General features: G+C 40.9%; 4 protein-coding genes and 1 non-coding gene across 12 annotated transcripts in view; 3 read left to right on the top strand and 2 right to left on the bottom strand.

The window, feature by feature from the left end:
* Positions 1-10,074, top strand: part of Lar (tyrosine-protein phosphatase Lar) — a 126,269-nt gene extending 116,195 nt beyond the window's left edge. For all 8 annotated transcript variants that reach the window (XM_036817067.3, XM_036817090.3, XM_017080890.4 and 5 more), the window contains 5 exons: positions 4,266-4,405; positions 4,639-7,980; positions 8,095-8,205; positions 8,272-8,577; positions 8,645-10,074. In XM_036817067.3, coding sequence (XP_036672962.1) covers positions 4,266-4,405; positions 4,639-7,980; positions 8,095-8,205; positions 8,272-8,577; positions 8,645-8,713 — 3,968 coding nt within the window. In that variant the 3' untranslated portion in view covers positions 8,714-10,074. The remainder of the gene's footprint in view (positions 1-4,265; positions 4,406-4,638; positions 7,981-8,094; positions 8,206-8,271; positions 8,578-8,644) is intronic.
* A 738-nt stretch (positions 10,075-10,812) lies between these two features.
* Positions 10,813-11,499, top strand: LOC108014765 (uncharacterized). Its single transcript, XM_017080961.4, has 2 exons — positions 10,813-10,855; positions 10,910-11,499. Exon 2 carries the CDS (start codon positions 11,006-11,008, stop codon positions 11,462-11,464), a length of 459 nt encoding a protein of 152 aa, XP_016936450.3. The 5' UTR covers positions 10,813-10,855; positions 10,910-11,005; the 3' UTR covers positions 11,465-11,499.
* A 208-nt stretch (positions 11,500-11,707) lies between these two features.
* Positions 11,708-15,518, bottom strand: LOC108014749 (uncharacterized). The gene is made up of 8 exons (XM_036817096.3): positions 15,500-15,518; positions 15,317-15,434; positions 15,065-15,186; positions 14,435-14,656; positions 13,901-14,381; positions 13,043-13,846; positions 12,332-12,786; positions 11,708-12,237 (listed from the first exon to the last, which is right to left on the bottom strand). The coding sequence occupies exons 2-8, from the start codon at positions 15,423-15,425 to the stop codon at positions 11,914-11,916; spliced, it is 2,517 nt and encodes an 838-aa protein (XP_036672991.3). The 5' UTR covers positions 15,426-15,434; positions 15,500-15,518; the 3' UTR covers positions 11,708-11,913.
* On the bottom strand, positions 12,857-12,996 carry LOC118876859 (small Cajal body-specific RNA PsiU2-35.45). The gene has a single exon (XR_005013798.1). It is a non-coding gene; the product is annotated as a small Cajal body-specific RNA PsiU2-35.45 (non-coding RNA).
* An 89-nt stretch (positions 15,519-15,607) lies between the features above and the next one.
* Positions 15,608-16,783, top strand: Nf-YB (nuclear factor Y-box B). Its single transcript, XM_017080971.4, has 3 exons — positions 15,608-15,794; positions 15,853-16,160; positions 16,222-16,783. Exons 1-3 carry the CDS (start codon positions 15,722-15,724, stop codon positions 16,309-16,311), a joined length of 471 nt encoding a protein of 156 aa, XP_016936460.1. The 5' UTR covers positions 15,608-15,721; the 3' UTR covers positions 16,312-16,783.
* Positions 16,784-19,003: the final 2,220 nt, after the last annotated feature.

Here is a 19,003-nt window from a genome sequence, read left to right as displayed (position 1 = left end):
TCACCTGCATGTTTGCACAGTTAACACATTTGCATATTTGCACTTTTCATCGTTTGCCCCATCAACCCTCAAAATGTTTTTGTCCGATTGAAAATGGTTTTGAAGCCTGTGAATTACTGTTCCGTATTTTTATTTCACGAATACTTAATTTTGCCCAGCACTTCTGTGATATTACCCATCAGAATATCACAGATTAAATGTATCCATTGAGTTTTCTATTTCGAGTAAACTAAACGGCCATGACCCAAATACATTATATTATACTTTTCACCCATAAATTCCGTTCAATAAAAAATCCAAACACACATTCAAATCACCTTTTTAACCCACCTTCATTTGCTTGTTAGACGTTAACTTGCTTGTTCAAAACAGAAAACAGTTTTCTTTATAAAGTACCTACTCAATTTGTGTGTTTCAAGAGCTCAACACCATCTGAGTGTGGTGGCCCATTCACTTCATTTTATTTTGGCTAAGCACTGTAAATTAAATGTACTTATTGTTAAGCACCTTAGTGTACGTCTCACTCGCTCTCTCTCACCCACTCGTTTATTGTGACACGCTCCTGGCATCTTTTAGCTCACTCTAGATGTTATAATAAGCTTAGCATTAAGTCTGCAACACCGATAGCACCGCACCTTATGCACAGGCTCAAGCTGAGGCAAAAGCACACACAATGCGATCTAGAAGGACACGTAAATGAGTGAATGTTTCCTGCAGAGAGTTTACAATCACTTGCAGGGCTGCTCAGAGAGAAATAATCGTTGGTTCGAAATTTTAACAGATCTCTAATAACTTAAGCTCGGTATAATACAAACTTAAGGGATTTTTAGCCAGCCTTCAGCAATATTTAATAAAAAATGAATAGTTTTTTCTGTTTCCAATAGATAAACATAAAAAAACAATTTTTAATAATTCTTTAGTTGTATATTGATATAGGAAAACTAGTTTTAACAAGCTGTTCAACTAGTCGGCTACGTAATACAATGGATCTAAGGAACGTGCCTAAACAAACTAACTTAAGGAATTTTTAACCAGCCTTCAGCAATATTTAATAAAAAAATAGTTCTTAATAGTTCCAATAGTTAAAAAATAATCATTTTTAAAAATTCCTGAGTGGTAAATTGAAATACCAAAACAGTCGGCTACGTAATACAATAGTTCTAAGGAACGAGCCTGAAGTGAATACCAAATTATTCCATTTTCGGTAATATTATAAAATAATCCATTTCTTAAAGTAGAGCTAGTTTTCTCTCTGTGCAAAACCCAGCAGCAGCAATAACAGCACCAAAGCACCGCAACGCCATTGAGCTATCTGTGACTGACTTGAATTTCGTTTTAATTGTACTCAATTTGGCATAACCGGAGGCGAACGGCCACATATCTCCAACCAAAGCAACCTCTCTTCCACTTCCTTCTATCGCACTTATAGCCAGCGGCTCACAAGCTGCAGTAGAACCATCTGGGCCAGCATTAAAGGGTCAGCACATGGCAGTACTCTATGTACATGCCATTTTAAACATTTTGATTTTTTTTTACTAATTCTAATACCCAGTACCCGAAAAAATCAAATGGTATAATGTGCTCAAAATAGAATTCCCTTTTGACTTCATATAGTAGATATATTTCTGATAATGAGCTAGAAAATCTTAAATCTAAAAAGCTCTGCAGCTTCATAAGTTTGAGAGATAGAATTGTCTGACCAAATTAAAAACTTATATTTTTCTATTTACCAATCACATCCCAAATTTCATATCAATCATACGAGTGGTTCGGTACCAGGTATTCAATGGTCGGTACACTCGACCATAACATTCTTCACTTGTCCTTTTTCTACTAATTTTTGTGTTTCGTATGTTGGGAGCGTATTTCGTTATGATGTGATGCGCTTGTTAGCTGCCACAGCACAAATGCAAATGCAAATGCATTCCACCTGTCTAAAGCTGGGCACTTGCTTTTCATATCGTACCGCTCTTCGGGTTCTGGGTCTGGGAAAGATTCGTAAAGCAAGCAGCTACCCCTTTGTGCACCCAGACATTCGCACACGTCCTGCCCACATATACACCAAAAAATAAAACATACTATACTATATACATATATATATATGGAATAAAATAAAATAAAAAATAAAGTTAAAAAATGAGCACCTCGAGCATTGGAAGCTTAGCACGCGCTCCTTGCTTCGTTTGTTCCATTCAGCACAGAAAAGGAGCACGGGGGAAAAAAAGGAATACAAAATAGAGAACACTTCTACGGTAGCATTTTAATTATTTTATATTTTTAGTGCACTGATGTGTGTGTGCGTTGGTGTGTGCGCAGGTGTATCTCTCACCTGGTGTGAATGGATGTGAAATGACAAAAAATGAGACAAAAATGCAGCATTTGACCCCTTCCATCTGCTGCTTTCGGCTGAAAAAGTTAAGCAGATGAGCTGCCAAGCTGCAGGACACTAATGAAGCATAATTTAACATTTTTGTGCTGCCAGTTGCATTTGAATAATTTGTATTATGCATTTATTTAACATTTTTAATGAACCCAAATGCAGTGATTGGGGGCAAGGAACCCCGCCAGGCAGCGAAACATTGTCTATATAATGAATGGTATATGTACAAAATTATCAAATATGAGATCTCAGTTTAAAGAATAATTTAAATGAATATATTGGGAAGTTTCAACTCCTTAAGCTATATAATAAGAATTAGTTAATAATCAGTATTCTAGGGTATACTTAAGCTTTATAAATGTTTGTCATATTATCTTAAAATAAATTGAGGTAAGTTACTTGTAAAATTTAAGTTAACCCATAAATTATAATAATTGGGTGTTCTAAATCTACAAACTACCACATAATTTTGAAACTAAATCAAAGTAAATTGAAAAATCATAAGAACACTGTACAGTATCAAAGCGGTGTGCCAACAAATATGTAGATTTTTTATCATGTTTTCCATCTTTAGTTGTTCACCTTTCCTTTTCTGGATTTTAACCAATTTTGTGCACTAGTAACCCTTTTTGGAACTGTATACTGTAAACTAAATACCTATATTTTATATCTTTTTTCACATACTATTAAAACAAAACCAAATAACTTTGCTTGGCCACTCGCACCTTGCACCAATTGCTCTGTTTCGTGCACCTTTTTTTGAATGCAAATCAAAATGGAAAAAAAAAACCAAAAACCAAAAAAAAAAAAACACAAAATCTTTTTGAAACTTTTTTGATGTGAATACGAAATTATTGCGAAATTTGATTTTTGAACGCAACCTTTAATGGATGGTGGTTTATATCCTAATATATAATACAAATAAAACATTTTAAAACTATTTAGAGAAAAAGAGTGAGTATATTTAATGGTTGACTATGTATTATGTTTAAGAATGCCCCATAGCAAAATACTATCTATACTATACTATACATCTCTATTTCTATACCTATACTCTTTTTCCCAAAAACACATTTTTGAATTGGTCCAAAAAGTTTCGACCGATAACTAAAAGAATCACATCTCTTTTGTTTTTTGATATGTTTCTCTATTTCGACATTTTTTGAAAATCTTACCAAACCATTTAAGAGGTCGGCAAGGATTTTTAATGCTCTTGAATAAGCAGCATAAGTGTATAGAAAATATGTATAAAACTATTTTTTGATTTACCATTATATGTTTTTTGCACACAACCAAGTAACAACTTTTTGAATGCTTACATGTTTGTTTTTGCTAAGTGAAACGAGATGGACATCGAAATCCAAGTATTTGCGATGGCCAACATTTTTTGTGTACTTTTTTGCCACCATACTCCCTAAGTAATGGTCTATACTATCTTAAAAAATACTATATCTAGGTATAAACTGCACCTCCTACTAAATTTTGAGCACCTATTGAGCAACCCCTACCACATACCAATTATATAGCACCTAAGCAGCACTTTGGTTGTTTGGTTCCTCCAGTTCCGACTTTTATTTTAATTCGAATCTGTTTTTGTCTGTGATGTGGTGATGGCATTGACTTGGAACTAGGTTTGTTCTGGTTCTGTACAACCAACATATATTCTTGTATATGTATTACCCATAGGTTCTAAGCATTTAGTATAATAGAAGTCATAGTTTCCTGTCTGTATACTAAAAATATATAAGATCATGTACTACAGTGTTAAGTAAGTTAATGTTAATCACCTTAGGTCTTAAGTTAAGCTATCTATATATGTCTCCAATTGTTTTCGCCCTTGTGAGTACCCTTGGCTAATCGCAATTTTCTTCGGCGTCGCATTTAGTGCCCGGAGATCCGCAAGATGTAAAGGCCACGCCGTTGAACTCCACATCGATCCATGTCAGTTGGAAACCGCCACTCGAAAAGGATCGCAATGGTATTATACGTGGCTATCACATACATGCCCAGGAGCTGAGAGATGAAGTGAGTTTTCTGCCTCTAAAGGGAGAACTAGGAAAGATTGGCAAGATTAGAGTTTACAGATTATTCGAAATATTCGAAATTAACCTTTTTGAACCGTTGAGATATCCGAAAAACTATGTTTTTTGTGAATAGCTCAAGAACTGTTTCTTAAAAACCATAATGAAATAAAATCGAATTTGAAAAGTTAATTTGTATTTCCTTATAATCATCTCCATTTGATTTTCCCAAAACAGGGCAAGGGCTTCCTTAACGAACCCTTCAAATTCGATGTGGTGGACATGCTGGAGTTCAATGTGACTGGCCTGCAGCCGGACACCAAGTACTCCATTCAGGTGGCCGCACTGACCCGCAAAGGCGATGGTGACCGGAGTGCAGCGATTGTGGTGAAAACCCCCGGCGGAGTGCCAGTTCGGCCAACAGTGAGTCTGAAGATCATGGAGCGGGAACCGATCGTGTCCATCGAACTGGAGTGGGAGCGTCCGGCGCAGACGTATGGCGAACTGCGTGGCTATCGCCTTCGCTGGGGCGTCAAGGATCAGTCTTTGAAGGAGGAGATGCTATCGGGACCCCAGATGACCAAAAAACGCTTTGACAACCTGGAACGCGGAGTGGAGTACGAATTCCGGGTGGCGGGCAGTAATCACATCGGTATCGGTCAGGAGACGGTGAAAATATTCCAGACACCCGAAGGCACACCCGGTGGACCGCCCTCAAACATCACCATACGCTTCCAAACTCCGGATGTGCTGTGCGTTACGTGGGATCCACCGACCAGGGAACATCGGAATGGCATAATCACCCGCTACGATGTCCAGTTCCACAAGAAAATCGATCATGGCCTTGGGTCTGAGAGGAATATGACGCTTCGGAAGGCGGTATTCACGAATCTGGAGGAGAACACCGAATACATCTTCCGGGTGAGGGCCTATACGAAACAGGGAGCCGGTCCCTTTAGTGACAAGTTGGTCGTGGAGACGGAACGCGACATGGGCCGGGCACCGATGTCCCTGCAGGCGGAGGCCACCTCCGAGCAAACGGCGGAGATTTGGTGGGAGCCGGTGACGAGTCGAGGCAAGTTGCTTGGCTACAAAATCTTCTACACCATGACCGCCGTCGAGGATCTGGACGATTGGCAAACGAAGACGGTTGGCCTCACGGAATCCGCTGATCTGGTCAATCTGGAGAAGTTTGCCCAATATGCTGTGGCCATTGCGGCGAGGTTCAAGAACGGATTGGGACGTCTTAGCGAAAAGGTGACGGTACGGATTAAGCCGGAAGATGTGCCCCTTAATCTTCGTGCCCACGATGTCAGCACCCATTCAATGACGTTGAGTTGGTCGCCACCCATCCGCCTAACTCCGGTTAACTACAAGATCAGCTTCGACGCCATGAAGGTGTTTGTGGACTCGCAAGGATTTTCGCAGACCCAGATCGTTCCCAAGCGCGAGATCATCCTGAAGCACTATGTGAAGACCCATACGATTAACGAACTGAGTCCCTTTACCACGTACAATGTGAACGTGAGTGCCATTCCATCGGATTATTCATATCGTCCGCCCACCAAGATCACGGTGACTACCCAAATGGCAGCTCCACAGCCGATGGTCAAGCCGGATTTCTATGGTGTGGTCAATGGCGAGGAGATTCTGGTGATACTGCCACAGGCCTCGGAGGAATATGGACCCATCTCGCACTATTACTTGGTGGTGGTGCCGGAGGACAAGTCCAATCTGCACAAGATACCCGATCAGTTCCTCACCGATGATCTGCTGCCGGGTAGGAACAAACCAGAGCGTCCTAATGCACCCTACATTGCGGCCAAGTTTCCACAGCGTTCCATACCCTTCACCTTCCACCTAGGATCGGGTGATGACTACCATAACTTTACCAATCGTAAGCTGGAGCGGGAGAAGCGTTACCGCATCTTTGTGCGGGCAGTGGTGGACACGCCGCAGAAGCATCTCTACACCTCTAGTCCCTTCTCCGAGTTCCTATCGCTGGATATGCGGGAAGCTCCGCCAGGGGAGCGGCCCCATCGACCCGACCCCAATTGGCCCGCGGAGCCGGAGGTGTCGGTGAATCGCAACAAGGACGAACCAGAGATCCTTTGGGTGGTGCTCCCGCTGATGGTATCCACCTTCATCGTGTCCACCGCTTTGATTGTTCTGTGTGTGGTGAAGCGTCGCCGTCAGCCATGCAAGACTCCGGATCAAGCGGCCGTAACGCGACCCTTGATGGCCGCCGATTTGGGAGCCGGACCCACTCCCAGCGATCCCGTGGACATGAGGCGTCTGAACTTCCAGACACCCGGCATGATCTCCCATCCGCCCATACCCATTTCGGAGTTCGCCAACCATATCGAACGCCTCAAAGCCAACGACAATCAGAAATTCTCGCAGGAGTACGAGAGCATTGAGCCGGGCCAGCAGTTTACCTGGGACAACTCCAACCTGGAGCACAATAAATCGAAGAACCGCTATGCCAATGTCACCGCCTACGATCATTCCCGTGTCCAGTTGCCGCCAGTGGAGGGCGTGGTTGGGTCGGACTACATCAATGCCAACTACTGTGATGGCTATCGGAAGCACAACGCCTATGTGGCCACCCAGGGACCGCTGCAGGAAACCTTTGTGGACTTCTGGCGCATGTGCTGGGAATTGAAAACGGCCACCATTGTGATGATGACGCGACTGGAGGAGCGAACACGCATTAAGTGCGACCAGTACTGGCCCACTCGCGGAACGGAGACCTATGGCCAGATCTTTGTGACCATCACGGAGACCCAGGAGCTGGCCACCTACAGCATCCGGACGTTCCAGTTGTGCCGGCAGGGCTTCAACGATCGGCGCGAGATCAAGCAGCTGCAGTTCACCGCCTGGCCGGATCATGGGGTGCCCGATCATCCGGCTCCGTTCCTGCAGTTCCTGCGTCGGTGTCGCGCTCTCACGCCTCCGGAATCGGGACCCGTGATCGTTCACTGCTCGGCTGGAGTGGGTCGAACCGGCTGCTACATCGTCATCGATTCGATGCTGGAGCGAATGAAGCACGAAAAGATCATCGACATTTATGGGCATGTCACGTGCCTGAGGGCGCAACGCAACTATATGGTTCAGACGGAGGATCAGTACATCTTCATCCATGACGCCATCATTGAGGCCATCATCTGTGGCATGACGGAGGTGCCGGCCCGCAACTTGCACACGCATCTGCAGAAGCTACTGATCACGGAGCCCGGCGAGAGTATCTCCGGCATGGAGGTGGAGTTCAAGAAGCTGTCCAATGTCAAGATGGACTCGTCCAAGTTCGTAACGGCCAATCTGCCGTGCAACAAACACAAGAACCGCCTGGTCCACATTCTGCCATACGAATCGAGTCGTGTCTACCTGACCCCCATCCATGGAATCGAGGGCAGCGACTATGTCAACGCCAGCTTCATTGACGGCTATCGCTACCGATCGGCCTATATCGCCGCCCAGGGTCCTGTGCAGGATGCAGCAGAGGATTTCTGGCGCATGCTCTGGGAGCACAACTCCACCATTGTGGTCATGCTGACCAAGCTCAAGGAAATGGGCAGGGTAAGCTACCAAACTCATTTGTATTTTCTGGATTATCCATTCAGTAGTTATTTAGTTTAAGAATAAATCCTCAAACCTTAGTATCATATAAACTAATGCTTTTTCTTTTCGCAGGAGAAGTGCTTCCAATACTGGCCTCATGAGCGATCCGTGCGCTATCAGTATTATGTCGTGGATCCCATTGCTGAGTACAACATGCCGCAGTATAAGCTGCGTGAATTTAAGGTGAGTTTAATAAACTTCATCTAATAATAAATATCTGGAAAATAATTTAATCCTCTTCGTCTGAAGGTAACTGATGCTCGAGATGGATCCTCGCGCACGGTGCGCCAGTTCCAGTTCATCGATTGGCCGGAGCAGGGGGTGCCCAAGTCGGGCGAGGGCTTCATTGACTTCATCGGACAAGTGCACAAGACCAAGGAACAGTTTGGCCAGGATGGACCCATCACCGTGCACTGTTCAGCGGGCGTGGGACGTTCGGGTGTCTTTATCACCCTGAGCATTGTTCTAGAGCGTATGCAGTACGAGGGTGTGCTGGATGTCTTCCAGACAGTGCGCATCCTGCGTTCCCAACGACCGGCTATGGTGCAAACCGAGGTGGGTTTCACACAGGACTTTTAATATATGCATGGAAAATTTACATTCATATTTTTTAATATTATAGGATCAATACCACTTCTGCTATCGCGCTGCATTGGAGTACTTGGGCTCATTCGACAACTATGCAAACTGAGCTGAAAACTCATCGACCCTGCGTTCGTTGCATACTTATTTCGAACTCTACGCATAATACGCATTTACGATATACACGGATATCATAACTCTAAAGTATTATAGCCAGCTACTGCCCACACTTACTTAATACACCTATACTTATATACGTGGACATGTTTAGTTGATAAGCGCACCCCCCGCCCGAAGGTTATGTTGCAATTACGATTACTTTGGGGTCTCGATCTTTCACTAAGTTTGATTTTATTGATAATGTAAACTTAAAAAGACTGTTACACGTTTAATTATCAGAAATTTATATATCAGCCCATATGCACTTCTATATGTGCATCAAGATTTTGCTCGCTAATGGAGGAGGAGGAAGTCAATCAACTTGTTGTTTGTGGAACTGCCACCAGAATGGCCATGAATGGGGCGGACCACTGGAAATCGATACATATTTGAACTAAGGACTTGGTAGCTATTAGTCTTACCGCCTAAATCAAATCTCGAAAGGATGGATAGGGTCGAAAGTAGAAGCCATTTGAATTAAATCGCAATCTTCTGGCGAATTGGCAGCAAATTCCAATTGCCATTATAATATAAAAACGTATGAGTAATACAATCAATCAAATAACGCTATGTTAATCAGTTTTTATGCCTAGGTTGTTGAAAACCAGTATACACAATCCGTGCAATTAGTCAAAAGTCTTGCATAGTGCATATTCTATAAGGCAGCTAGATTCTAAAATTAGTTTTCAAACACGACTTAAGTTTTGATCTCCCCTATAATAAATGACGAATTTGAAGGACTGATCGATGTCTTGGTAGCTAACAGACGGTTCTAATTCTTAAAACCGATAGGAGACACAGACGCAACTTCCAGCTAAGCAGCTAATTGAAACTTTAACCTCATTCCCACAACTTCTATTCAGTTCCCCAGTACATTCCTGTATATACCACAGTCGATACCCAAGCTAGCCACGTATGTATGTGTAATTTAGATCGAAAAGCTAAACAATTATTGTACCTAAGGTGTATGAAGGCATAGATATTAACCAAGCGAACAGATTAGAATGATAACTGTAGATATGTACTGTAGCATATAATTTTTACCATAAAATAGAGCGAAACCAGCAAAAAAAAAAACATAAATCAAGACATTGGCAATAGGTGTTAAGGTACATAGTAATGTATATAACTGATAAGCTGTTTTGCAGAACGTTTAAATTCGGCCTCGTATTTATACATAAATATATACAAAAAGTTAGCAAGCAAATGCTTAAAAGCAAACACTAAATTATTAGCTGAAACACATGTTAAACAACAATAGTCATATGTAAACTAAATATTTATACGGAATAAAAGTATTTGTTATAACAACTTTAGCGCGTTGCCCCTGCCAATTGGATCGGATGTGTTAGGAAGTAGTAAATTTTGCGGCGATGTTGGCCGGCTGGGCATGTTTGGAATAAAACGAGAGATACTAAATTAAACTATAGCGCTAGCAACAATAGATGTCTAGATAAAGGTACCCACGCAGAGTGTTGCAATCGTATTAAACTTAACATATAAATCAATTGAAAAGTACGAATATATTGTATATTACACAAATTTGTCGGCTTGTCAAATTTTGTTAAAATATAAATTGTTTTATATGTTTTACAAATAGAAAGATATAACAATTTTAAATGTAACATGATACACAGACAAGCAAACAATATAATGATTATACTAATCAAGAAACAGATGAGCGTATGTATTTCGCATTAATTTATGGTTAAGAATATCATATTATGTTTAAAAATACCATACAAATAATTTATCATTTTCAAAAAACTGCAAAACCGAATGACAAGAAATAATAAAAGATGAAATAAAAGAAAGTAACATACTTTTTGTTTTAAGTGTACTGTATTAGCTTCTATCGACTCTTCTCTCTTTGTGATGCTGATAGGAAGATTTCATCATTCCAATTCATGATCGCTCTCCTCTTCTGCAGAAGACAATTTCACATATCAATTCAATACTAATACGTGAATAAAGAGGCTAAACGGCGGGTGTGGCAAGAGTATAAAAATCCGAAGTCTGTTACAAAATTTTTGAGTCGAATTAAATCATGACGAAGGTGCGGTGCACATTTATATTTTTGCTCTCTGTTTTGGTAAGTATTAAAAGAAAGAGTGCTCCTTAATTCAATGTTATGCATATTCCGCAGAGCCTTACCTGTGCTGCACCTCCAAGATCGCAAAAGGAGATCCTGTCTCAATTCTTTCGCTATGCCGAGACCATTCGTGGCATTCAAATTCACAATATGCTGCTCATCACAGTTAATTTTGTGGAGCAGATAGTGGATAGTGTGCCGGTTGAGCAACGTGGACCTGGAACATCTGTCCTACAGACCTATGTTAACCGCGGCAAGAACCTCCGTCAGCATGGCTCTACTGCTGAGAAATATCTCTACATCTACGATCTTCAAGGCGTGTTTGAAGGTCTCAAGGAAAGCTTAGTTCAATCGACCCCCGAGGGACAAACAATTGGAATGAGCCTTATTGGATTACTGGGCGTTGCCAGTGAATTCGCCAAGGAGGATGAGAAAGTGCATAATAAATTTACGGAAGGTGCCACCCAAATGAAATCGAAGCTGACTCCGGCAACCATAGCCCAGGAAAGTGAGGTTTTTAATGCGATTGACAAATACATAACTTCTAATGATGTTCAGCGACATGAAGCCCTCATGGAAGAAGTCCTGAGATTCAAAAATAAGTACTAAACGACGATCAGTTCAATAAAATAAAACCAATTTAATACACCTTTTTTTAATGCAAATGGAAAGTAAAAGTGCAATTTGATTTGCTCATAATCATCAACTTAGTATTATAAAATTGTTATCAGCTTTCATGGTAAAGGTTACCAAAAAATATTATAGGGGGATAGCTTTTAAATTTATCAATTGCTTGATAAGAGATGTTTTGAACAACCTTAATACCGCCACACAGTCATATATGAATTAGAGTGTATTTTTATAAACAAATATATTTGGGTCAAAAATCGAATAATAAAAAAATTATAATTCATGGCATTATCTTTTGTAATTTTTTCCTATGGATCAAGATCTTACTTCTATATCTCTTATCGCATTTTTAAAAAATACTACAAAATATATCATAATGGCAAAGCTAAAGTGGTAAAATAAAGAAAACATAACAATAAACTTATACCCTACATTGTTTCGGGTGGGTTTGAGTCGGTCTGATCACGTTGGGACAAAATGTTAAGCGGATCCTCACTGCGTAGGTATCCATTGTGTTCTGGGTGATGTTCAAAGATCACTTCTCCCCGGATGACCCGCACTCGGGGGCCGTGAGCTCGAGCTGTGAACTTCACCTTGCCGCAAGTGTCAGGACGTAGGCGGCGATGGGCTCGTAAACCGCTGACGACTACAAAGTATTTATCGCATCCATAGCATTTATAACGCTTCATTCCAATATGGCGCGAAAGATGGGAAATCAGAGTTTCCCGGTGAGTGAAATCCAATGAGCAGACCTACAAAGATACAATTCATTATTATAGTAATGACAAAACACTGTTCCACTGTAGTAGTAATTCATGCAACTAATGCTACAGATATAATCCTTACCTTGCATTTAAACGGCTTCTCTCCGGTGTGACGACGGTGGTGCACACGCACCTGACCAGGAGTACGGAAACGTTTGTCACAATAGCTGCATTTGTGCGGCAACTCGCCCGTGTGGATTGTCTTGTGGATGCGTAGGGCCCCGAAAGTAGTAAATACTTTGGAGCAGTCCGTGCACTGAAACTGAGCACTTTTCCCTTGATTCTTCTTTGACTTCTTTGGGCCATTTGATTTATCTGGATTTTTCATTGGGGATGTTGAATCTTTGTTAAGAGTAAGATTTGATAATGCCGGTGTTTTATCCTTCAAAGCTGCTGCATCGTTTTGCTGAAATGGCAAATTAACAGTCTTGTCTTGATTTGGAGTAGGTTCTGGCACTTGTGGCTTCGTTTCCAAAATCGTTGGCAATGGCACATGAGCAATCTTAGGCTCAGAGTCTGATGAATCCAATGAGAGAACTAAAGTGGAGATAAAATTATGTTAATTGACTACAGATGATAAGTGTAAAAAGAGAAATGATAAAAAAAAGCTTGTATGTTCCGTATCTGTTCCTGGTTCGAAGCTCAAACGGCCAGGCTCATCGGAGAACATTTTTAGTTTAATGTTCGTGCACTTTGTGGGCATAGAGTTAAAGTCACAAATCTCTACAGCGGTATCCGTGCACGTTTAATTTAAAGCCTAATAATAGAGCGGCAACAATATATATATACTTACTTTTGTAAGGCATTAATATCACTTTGAGGCTGTTCAATTTTTCTTGGGTCAAATCATGCTTGCTAGTCAGGTGCATACGAAATGCACAATGCTTCTCGAAGAATCGCTGGCAATGCGGACAGGTCCACATAAAACGGTAGAGTGGATACTGGATCTGTAGTTCCTTCGCCACTATAAAACAAAGTGGGTTGAGAGTCAGTTCAACGGGCTTGGGTGCATCCGGTCCAACCAACGGAGGTAAAAGTGGAAGATCATTGCTTATCTTTGAAGATTGCAGCACTGTTCCCGGCAGTGGCAATGACTTCTCTATGGAGCGTATTTGATTACGAAATTCCGTAATTATCTTCATGGATTCGGGCCGGCTTTCCGATTTGTTAAAAGCGTCGACCAGGAAGCAGGATGACCGGCTGTGGGTTTGAGCCGGCAACACAGTTTTTATAGTTGTAGGGTTGGAAATAGTTGCAGTATTATCCACCGATTTGACTTTGCTTATACTTATCGCCTGCGGAATCTTGATGACACCATTTAACATTTCCTTGTCACTCAGGCTAACTGTATGGGATTCCTTTGAGGCAGTCGGCGCTTGAATTGGCATCTTAAAAATTTTAGTGTTGGGCGGCAATTTAATGACCATGCAGTTGCTGGGCAATACTTTCAGTATATTGGCTGCAATCGGAGGCTTTTTCTGTGGCACTGTAATGTGGTTAGGATTTGTGGGTATCTTTAAGATATTATTCACTGCCTGGTGGCTTGTCTTGTTTAGGGACGCCACATTTGAGTTGGGTAGTCCATTCCATTTAGCAGCTGCAAAGGAGAGGTGTTATATTTAAGATATATTACCAATATCCAAATGCTTACTTTTTAAATCCACCGGCACTTTGCCGGAGCTCAAAGCAGGCAAGCGCAGTTTGTTTCTTAGTGGAGTCGGTATGGTTGGCCAGATAGTTCCTTTATTGCTGGAACACTCCTCCTCCTCCTTAATGATAACATCCGGCATTTCCTCGTCCTGTGGTTCCAATTTAACGCTGATCGGCGGATTGTCTTCAAAATGCATTTGTTCTCCATCCTCAGCGTTGAGCGGCTCCTCTTTAATCTGTACATCGCACAGCGTTTCGGCAGAGACTGGTGTAATTACTGCCACAAGTTCTGGCTTGGAGGACAGACCCTGCATGTACTGCACCCGCCCGCACAGGAACTGGCCATGCTTTCTATGCAGACTAAGGCTCTGGTTGGACTCGAAATGCCGACGACAAATGGCACAGACATATCGATACACGTATATGTGCCTCTGCATATGGCTGGCCAGGCAGTCCGCGTCTCTGGCCAAGAAATCACAAACCTAAAAGATTCGTTTTTTAAAGATTTATAAAAAGATAGATTAAAAGAGCTCACCCTGCAACAATAAACATGTCCTGGCGGTGAGTGCTGGCGATATTCGTGCTCGAGGATCTGTTCCAAAGTGTCCAACCAGATGCCACATCCCAGCCGACAGAAATGGCGGTTCATTTCATGGTTGACTCGGTGCCCTGAGAAATCCAGGTGACTTTCAAACACGTATTGACAGATGTTGCATTCTTTTGGGGTTGGCTGGTCCTCCGATGAAACTGCGAGTAACTGCAAATACAAAATGACACATTAATACATAATTAATAAATACAAATTATTTTGTTTAAATTATATAGTTAGGCAAATCAGTTTTGCTTTAAAAGTAGCTTACACTTTAATATCTTCTTTTTTTTATAACTTTTCAAGTAACGTGAAGTAATTTCAAAGTAAACTAATGATTTTTGAAAAATATTAATAGTAAAAGTTAAGATTAGGACATAGAATTAGTAGTAGGAAAGTCCTACTCTAGAAATGGATTTAGTCCTTTGAGAAGGATTCATGTAAAACATGTTGTTTATATTATTATTTACAAGATCAAAGGTCAAAGTTTTTAAATTGTGGTCCTTAAACATATAATTTTATTCCAAAACGGAATCTTCACTACGCCCCTGTTCGGCATTTTTAGGTTATATTTACCTGCTGCTGATCGAGTCCAAGGCTGGAGATAAGTGTACGCTCGTCCTCCGATCCCAAACGGTTCCTACTCGGCACCGTTAACATTTGAGAGCTCTTTTCCAAGATTTTCAAAGTGTCGCATGCTGAAGATTTGAAGAAATTCACAAGAATTAAAAGTTAACGGTATAGTGCGTAATAGAACAGCGACACCCATACTCGTGCAAACAATCCGCACAAACACACGCATGTGAGCGGAGAGCATCGCAGGCTTACCGCTCAAGACTTCGACGTCCCCGTCCGGCAAATCGTCCTGCGGCTCCAACTTGACCCTGGCGTCCTCGATGTCCATTTCCCGCTTGACCAGGGCCAAGTCCACGTGCATTATTTTCCGCTTTTAGGATATCAGATCAGCAAATATGAATATGAAGAAGAAGAGAAGAGCATCGCAATAAATACCGCTGTACAACCGCCGCGATCAGAGATTGACTATCGATAGCCGCAGCGTTGCCACCCCCAGCGATGCGATGCATATGCATATCGATAGGTGCGTTTAACCACCACCAACAATTTGTGCACAGTATGACCGTACATGCAAAAACAAAGGTTGCAACAACAATATTTTCTGGTCAAAGTAAACAAAACCAAATAATTTAAGCTAATCAAGGAAAATCTGGAGATATGAGCAACAGCGAGGATTCGCAACAGTATCTGAACGACATGCTGGTCAAAGAGGAGGACGAGGCGTCCGGTGGTTAGAGGGAAACCATCTATGCTTACCAGTACTCTTAATTTTTTGTCTCCCACTGCAGACGAATCGGACAAACAGGATGGAGGGATTATGCTGCGGGAACAGGACCGCTTCCTGCCCATCTGCAACATCATCAAGATCATGAAGGTGCCGGTGCCCCAGAACGGCAAGATTGCCAAGGACGCACGCGAGTGCATCCAGGAGTGCGTCTCCGAGTTCATATCCTTCATCAGCAGCGAGGCCATCGAACGCAGCGTAGCCGAGAACCGGAAAACAGTCAACGGGGACGACCTACTGGTGGCCTTTAGCAATCTGGGATTCGACAACTACGTGGAGCCACTGTCCATTTACCTGCAAAAGTACCGAGAGGTAAGTGAGGTTGCTTTATTCATCCCAACCCCCTCTAATCAAATTACCTGATACACATCAGTCAAACAAATCGGATCGCAATCTCTTCCTGGACGCCAGTTATCCTCATACCGAAGATGGATCCTCCACGAACGAGGCGGGAAAGCAGTAGCACCTGGTTTGCAGACCCTGGTAGTTAAGGTTATATAGGTAGTTCTGACAGTAAAACATAATTTGTAGTATAATTCAACGTGATTCTTAAAAAACTTGCAGTTTAATATACATTTTAAGTTTAAATAACGTCTAAAGTAAATACAGGTATATTATTATTTTTTATCTGCACCATGTTCAAGATTTTGAATTAAAGTTGTAAACTTGGTTTTTAAGTCAATTAATAGCACCTTCCACGCAGAACTTTTAGATATTGATTTACTTATCATTTAATAATATGCAACTGCAGTCGCTGCATATAAATCTGCATATGCATAAATCATTTTTCCGAAGCATAGTCAAACTCAAGATTTAAAAAGCATGTGCAGTAATCATTAAACACATTTATTAAGAAAAATTGCTCATATATGAAATCAATACACAAATTTATAATAAACTTACCTGTTTATTTATAAATAGAAATTAAAAACATAGTAACGACTTTAACTTGGATCTGTCTTCGTGGTCCGATAAGGGTTCATCTATCACCACAACTTGTTCCATTTGATGATAATGTACTGTATGATATGATTGACCCACGAGCGCACTGTGAAGGTTATAGATGTATAGATAAATTATACGTCTATAGTTCTTTAATTTATTACATTTTTACCTTGTTCAGCAAGGTACGACTGCACGACGGCACTTAAATTATTGCGTCGGTATTAAAGTCTGCTGAGTGCTTCCTCAGCCAACTTGTTTTTCCGAATATATAACATAGGTACAGATACCGATTACCGGGATATTATATTAAGCCCCACTGTTTTTAACGTTAAAATATGTATAAACAAAAAAGGTTTTATGATCTTAAACATTAGTGTTAACTATTTTCGCACAATGAAGCTATACATTTCCCTAATTTAACATAAAACGAGCTTTGATTTTTTTTATTGTATTATTTTAATGTGGTTCTTAACTAGTTTTCTGCAACATGGGCAGACCAATGAAGAGTCATTTGTTTTCGCTTTCGATGTAATATCGTTAAGACAGTTTGAGCACATTTTAAAATGACCACATGGCATCAAAGCCACATCCCGAGGCTTGTCATTACATATGACGCATTTAAGGACGTCTACCATTGGGGTAGGTCCAGCTTCGGGTTCATCGCACTCCTCTTCATCCTGCCCATTGTCGGAATCCGTTTCGGTGGTTTCCATATTGGAGTCCCACTGCAATGGCTCCATTTCCTTATAAACATTATCCTTATTGACGATTTCTTTAAAAAAGTCATCAAGCGATATTTTTTGCTCATTAACTACTTTCTGAATTATATTTCTTCTACTCCATTGTTCCATGCCTTTTTCGGTAAAAACAATCAGCAGTTCTTTAGCAGTGTTACTCAGAATTGTTGATGCAGTAAGATCTTCATCTCGTATTACTTCTAGGAATTTCAAAAATCTGCAGTGTTTCTCTAGCTTTCGCCCAAGCACTGTGTTAAAGGACTCCAACGAAATTGTTGTGGTCATGTCTTGACGATGGACAGTAAATTTATGAGGGTAATCTACAAAAGTTTTAAGAACAGTTTATATTTTTCTGTAGTTATAGTCATCTGCTCACCTTAATCATCCATTCCTCCTCAAAATATTTCAAAAATATTTGAAGTTCTTTATGGCTCTCCTTTGGCAAATTTAAGAGGTCTAATTTTAAAGTCGCACGCATTGGTTCTATGTGCCTTGGATCAACCAATGATAGGCTTTGAAATTTTTGGTACCAGTTGTAGCAGTTAACATTTCTTTTGATAGTACATGCAAAGGTTTTAATACTCATACTTTTCTGTCTTAAAGCTTGGCAATAATGAAACCAACAACTATTTAGAGTCGCTTTTGGAAATATTGCAGTTAACGCCTTACGAAGGTCCGAATCGTAATCAGTCAGAAAACTGGCCGCTTCAAATTGAAAAATGTGTTGGTTTATGAAGCCAAAAACATGCTCATATGCCTCTCTAGACTTTCCCGACAACAAGATATAGATGAAGGGATAAGTCTACAAAAGAATAAAATTTTACAACATGCTCAAAAAGCAATTGCCATTTACTTACGTGATCCATAAAGTGAAAATGGACAACAATTAAGTTTTTGTATCCACATGAAGGTACAGTGTTAAACGTGCCATCAATAGAGTACTAACGTTTGCCTGGATTGTTTTTTATAATTTCTGAAATACTTGGTGATAGAAAAATAGTATATGCTAAATTGTCTTCCAAAATTGTTTGCCGATAAAATGGGCCTTGGATATGCCTTATTCAGTCAGGAACTCTTCGTTTTCAAATAGCAATTTTGTTTCGAGCGGTGATGTGGGGTTGCTGGGCATTCCTTTACTTTGCATTTTAAAAAGCTGTCTTCGAATCTTTAGGAAGTTCACCAAGGATCCTGCTTCCCCAGCTTTTTTGCACTCTTCTTCAAAAATTTCCTTAATTCCTTTCCTTTCTAGGTTTTTTTCGCACTGGTTCTTTACGGCATTGAGCAGGTTCAATTTTTTATTAATGCCTCTGGAGGATCATGATTGTGGCGGCAATTTTTGGACAGAGTGCATGTATGGTTTGAAACTTTGGCAGACACGTTACAATTTCCTACATAGCAAACATAACGCGAAACAGTCTTGGTCTTGCTTTTGATTTTGAACAAATGTTTTGTACTGGTTAAAAAGAGTAATTT

Source organism: Drosophila suzukii, chromosome 2L, assembly GCF_043229965.1.
Source record: "Drosophila suzukii chromosome 2L, CBGP_Dsuzu_IsoJpt1.0, whole genome shotgun sequence".
Classification (NCBI taxonomy): domain Eukaryota; kingdom Metazoa; phylum Arthropoda; class Insecta; order Diptera; family Drosophilidae; genus Drosophila; species Drosophila suzukii.
Note: the sequence above shows the minus strand (reverse complement) of the source record. Positions and strands in the feature narration are given on the sequence as shown.

Bases quoted from the DNA above. Each gene is read 5' to 3' on its own strand.
- Nf-YB (XM_017080971.4), top strand. From the start codon at position 15,722: ATGAGCAACAGCGAGGATTCGCAACAGTATCTGAACGACATGCTGGTC. The intron at 15,795-15,852 runs GTTAGAGGGAAA...CTCCCACTGCAG, and splicing joins GGAGGACGAGGCGTCCGGTG to ACGAATCGGACAAACAGGAT. The intron at 16,161-16,221 runs GTAAGTGAGGTT...GATACACATCAG, and splicing joins ACCTGCAAAAGTACCGAGAG to TCAAACAAATCGGATCGCAA.
- LOC108014749 (XM_036817096.3), bottom strand. From the start codon at position 15,425: ATGCACGTGGACTTGGCCCTGGTCAAGCGGGAAATGGACATCGAGGAC. The intron at 14,382-14,434 runs GTGAGCTCTTTT...CGAATCTTTTAG, and splicing joins GACATGTTTATTGTTGCAGG to GTTTGTGATTTCTTGGCCAG. The intron at 12,787-13,042 runs GTAAGTATATAT...TCTCCACTTTAG, and splicing joins GATATTAATGCCTTACAAAA to TTCTCTCATTGGATTCATCA.
- LOC108014765 (XM_017080961.4), top strand. From the start codon at position 11,006: ATGCTGCTCATCACAGTTAATTTTGTGGAGCAGATAGTGGATAGTGTG.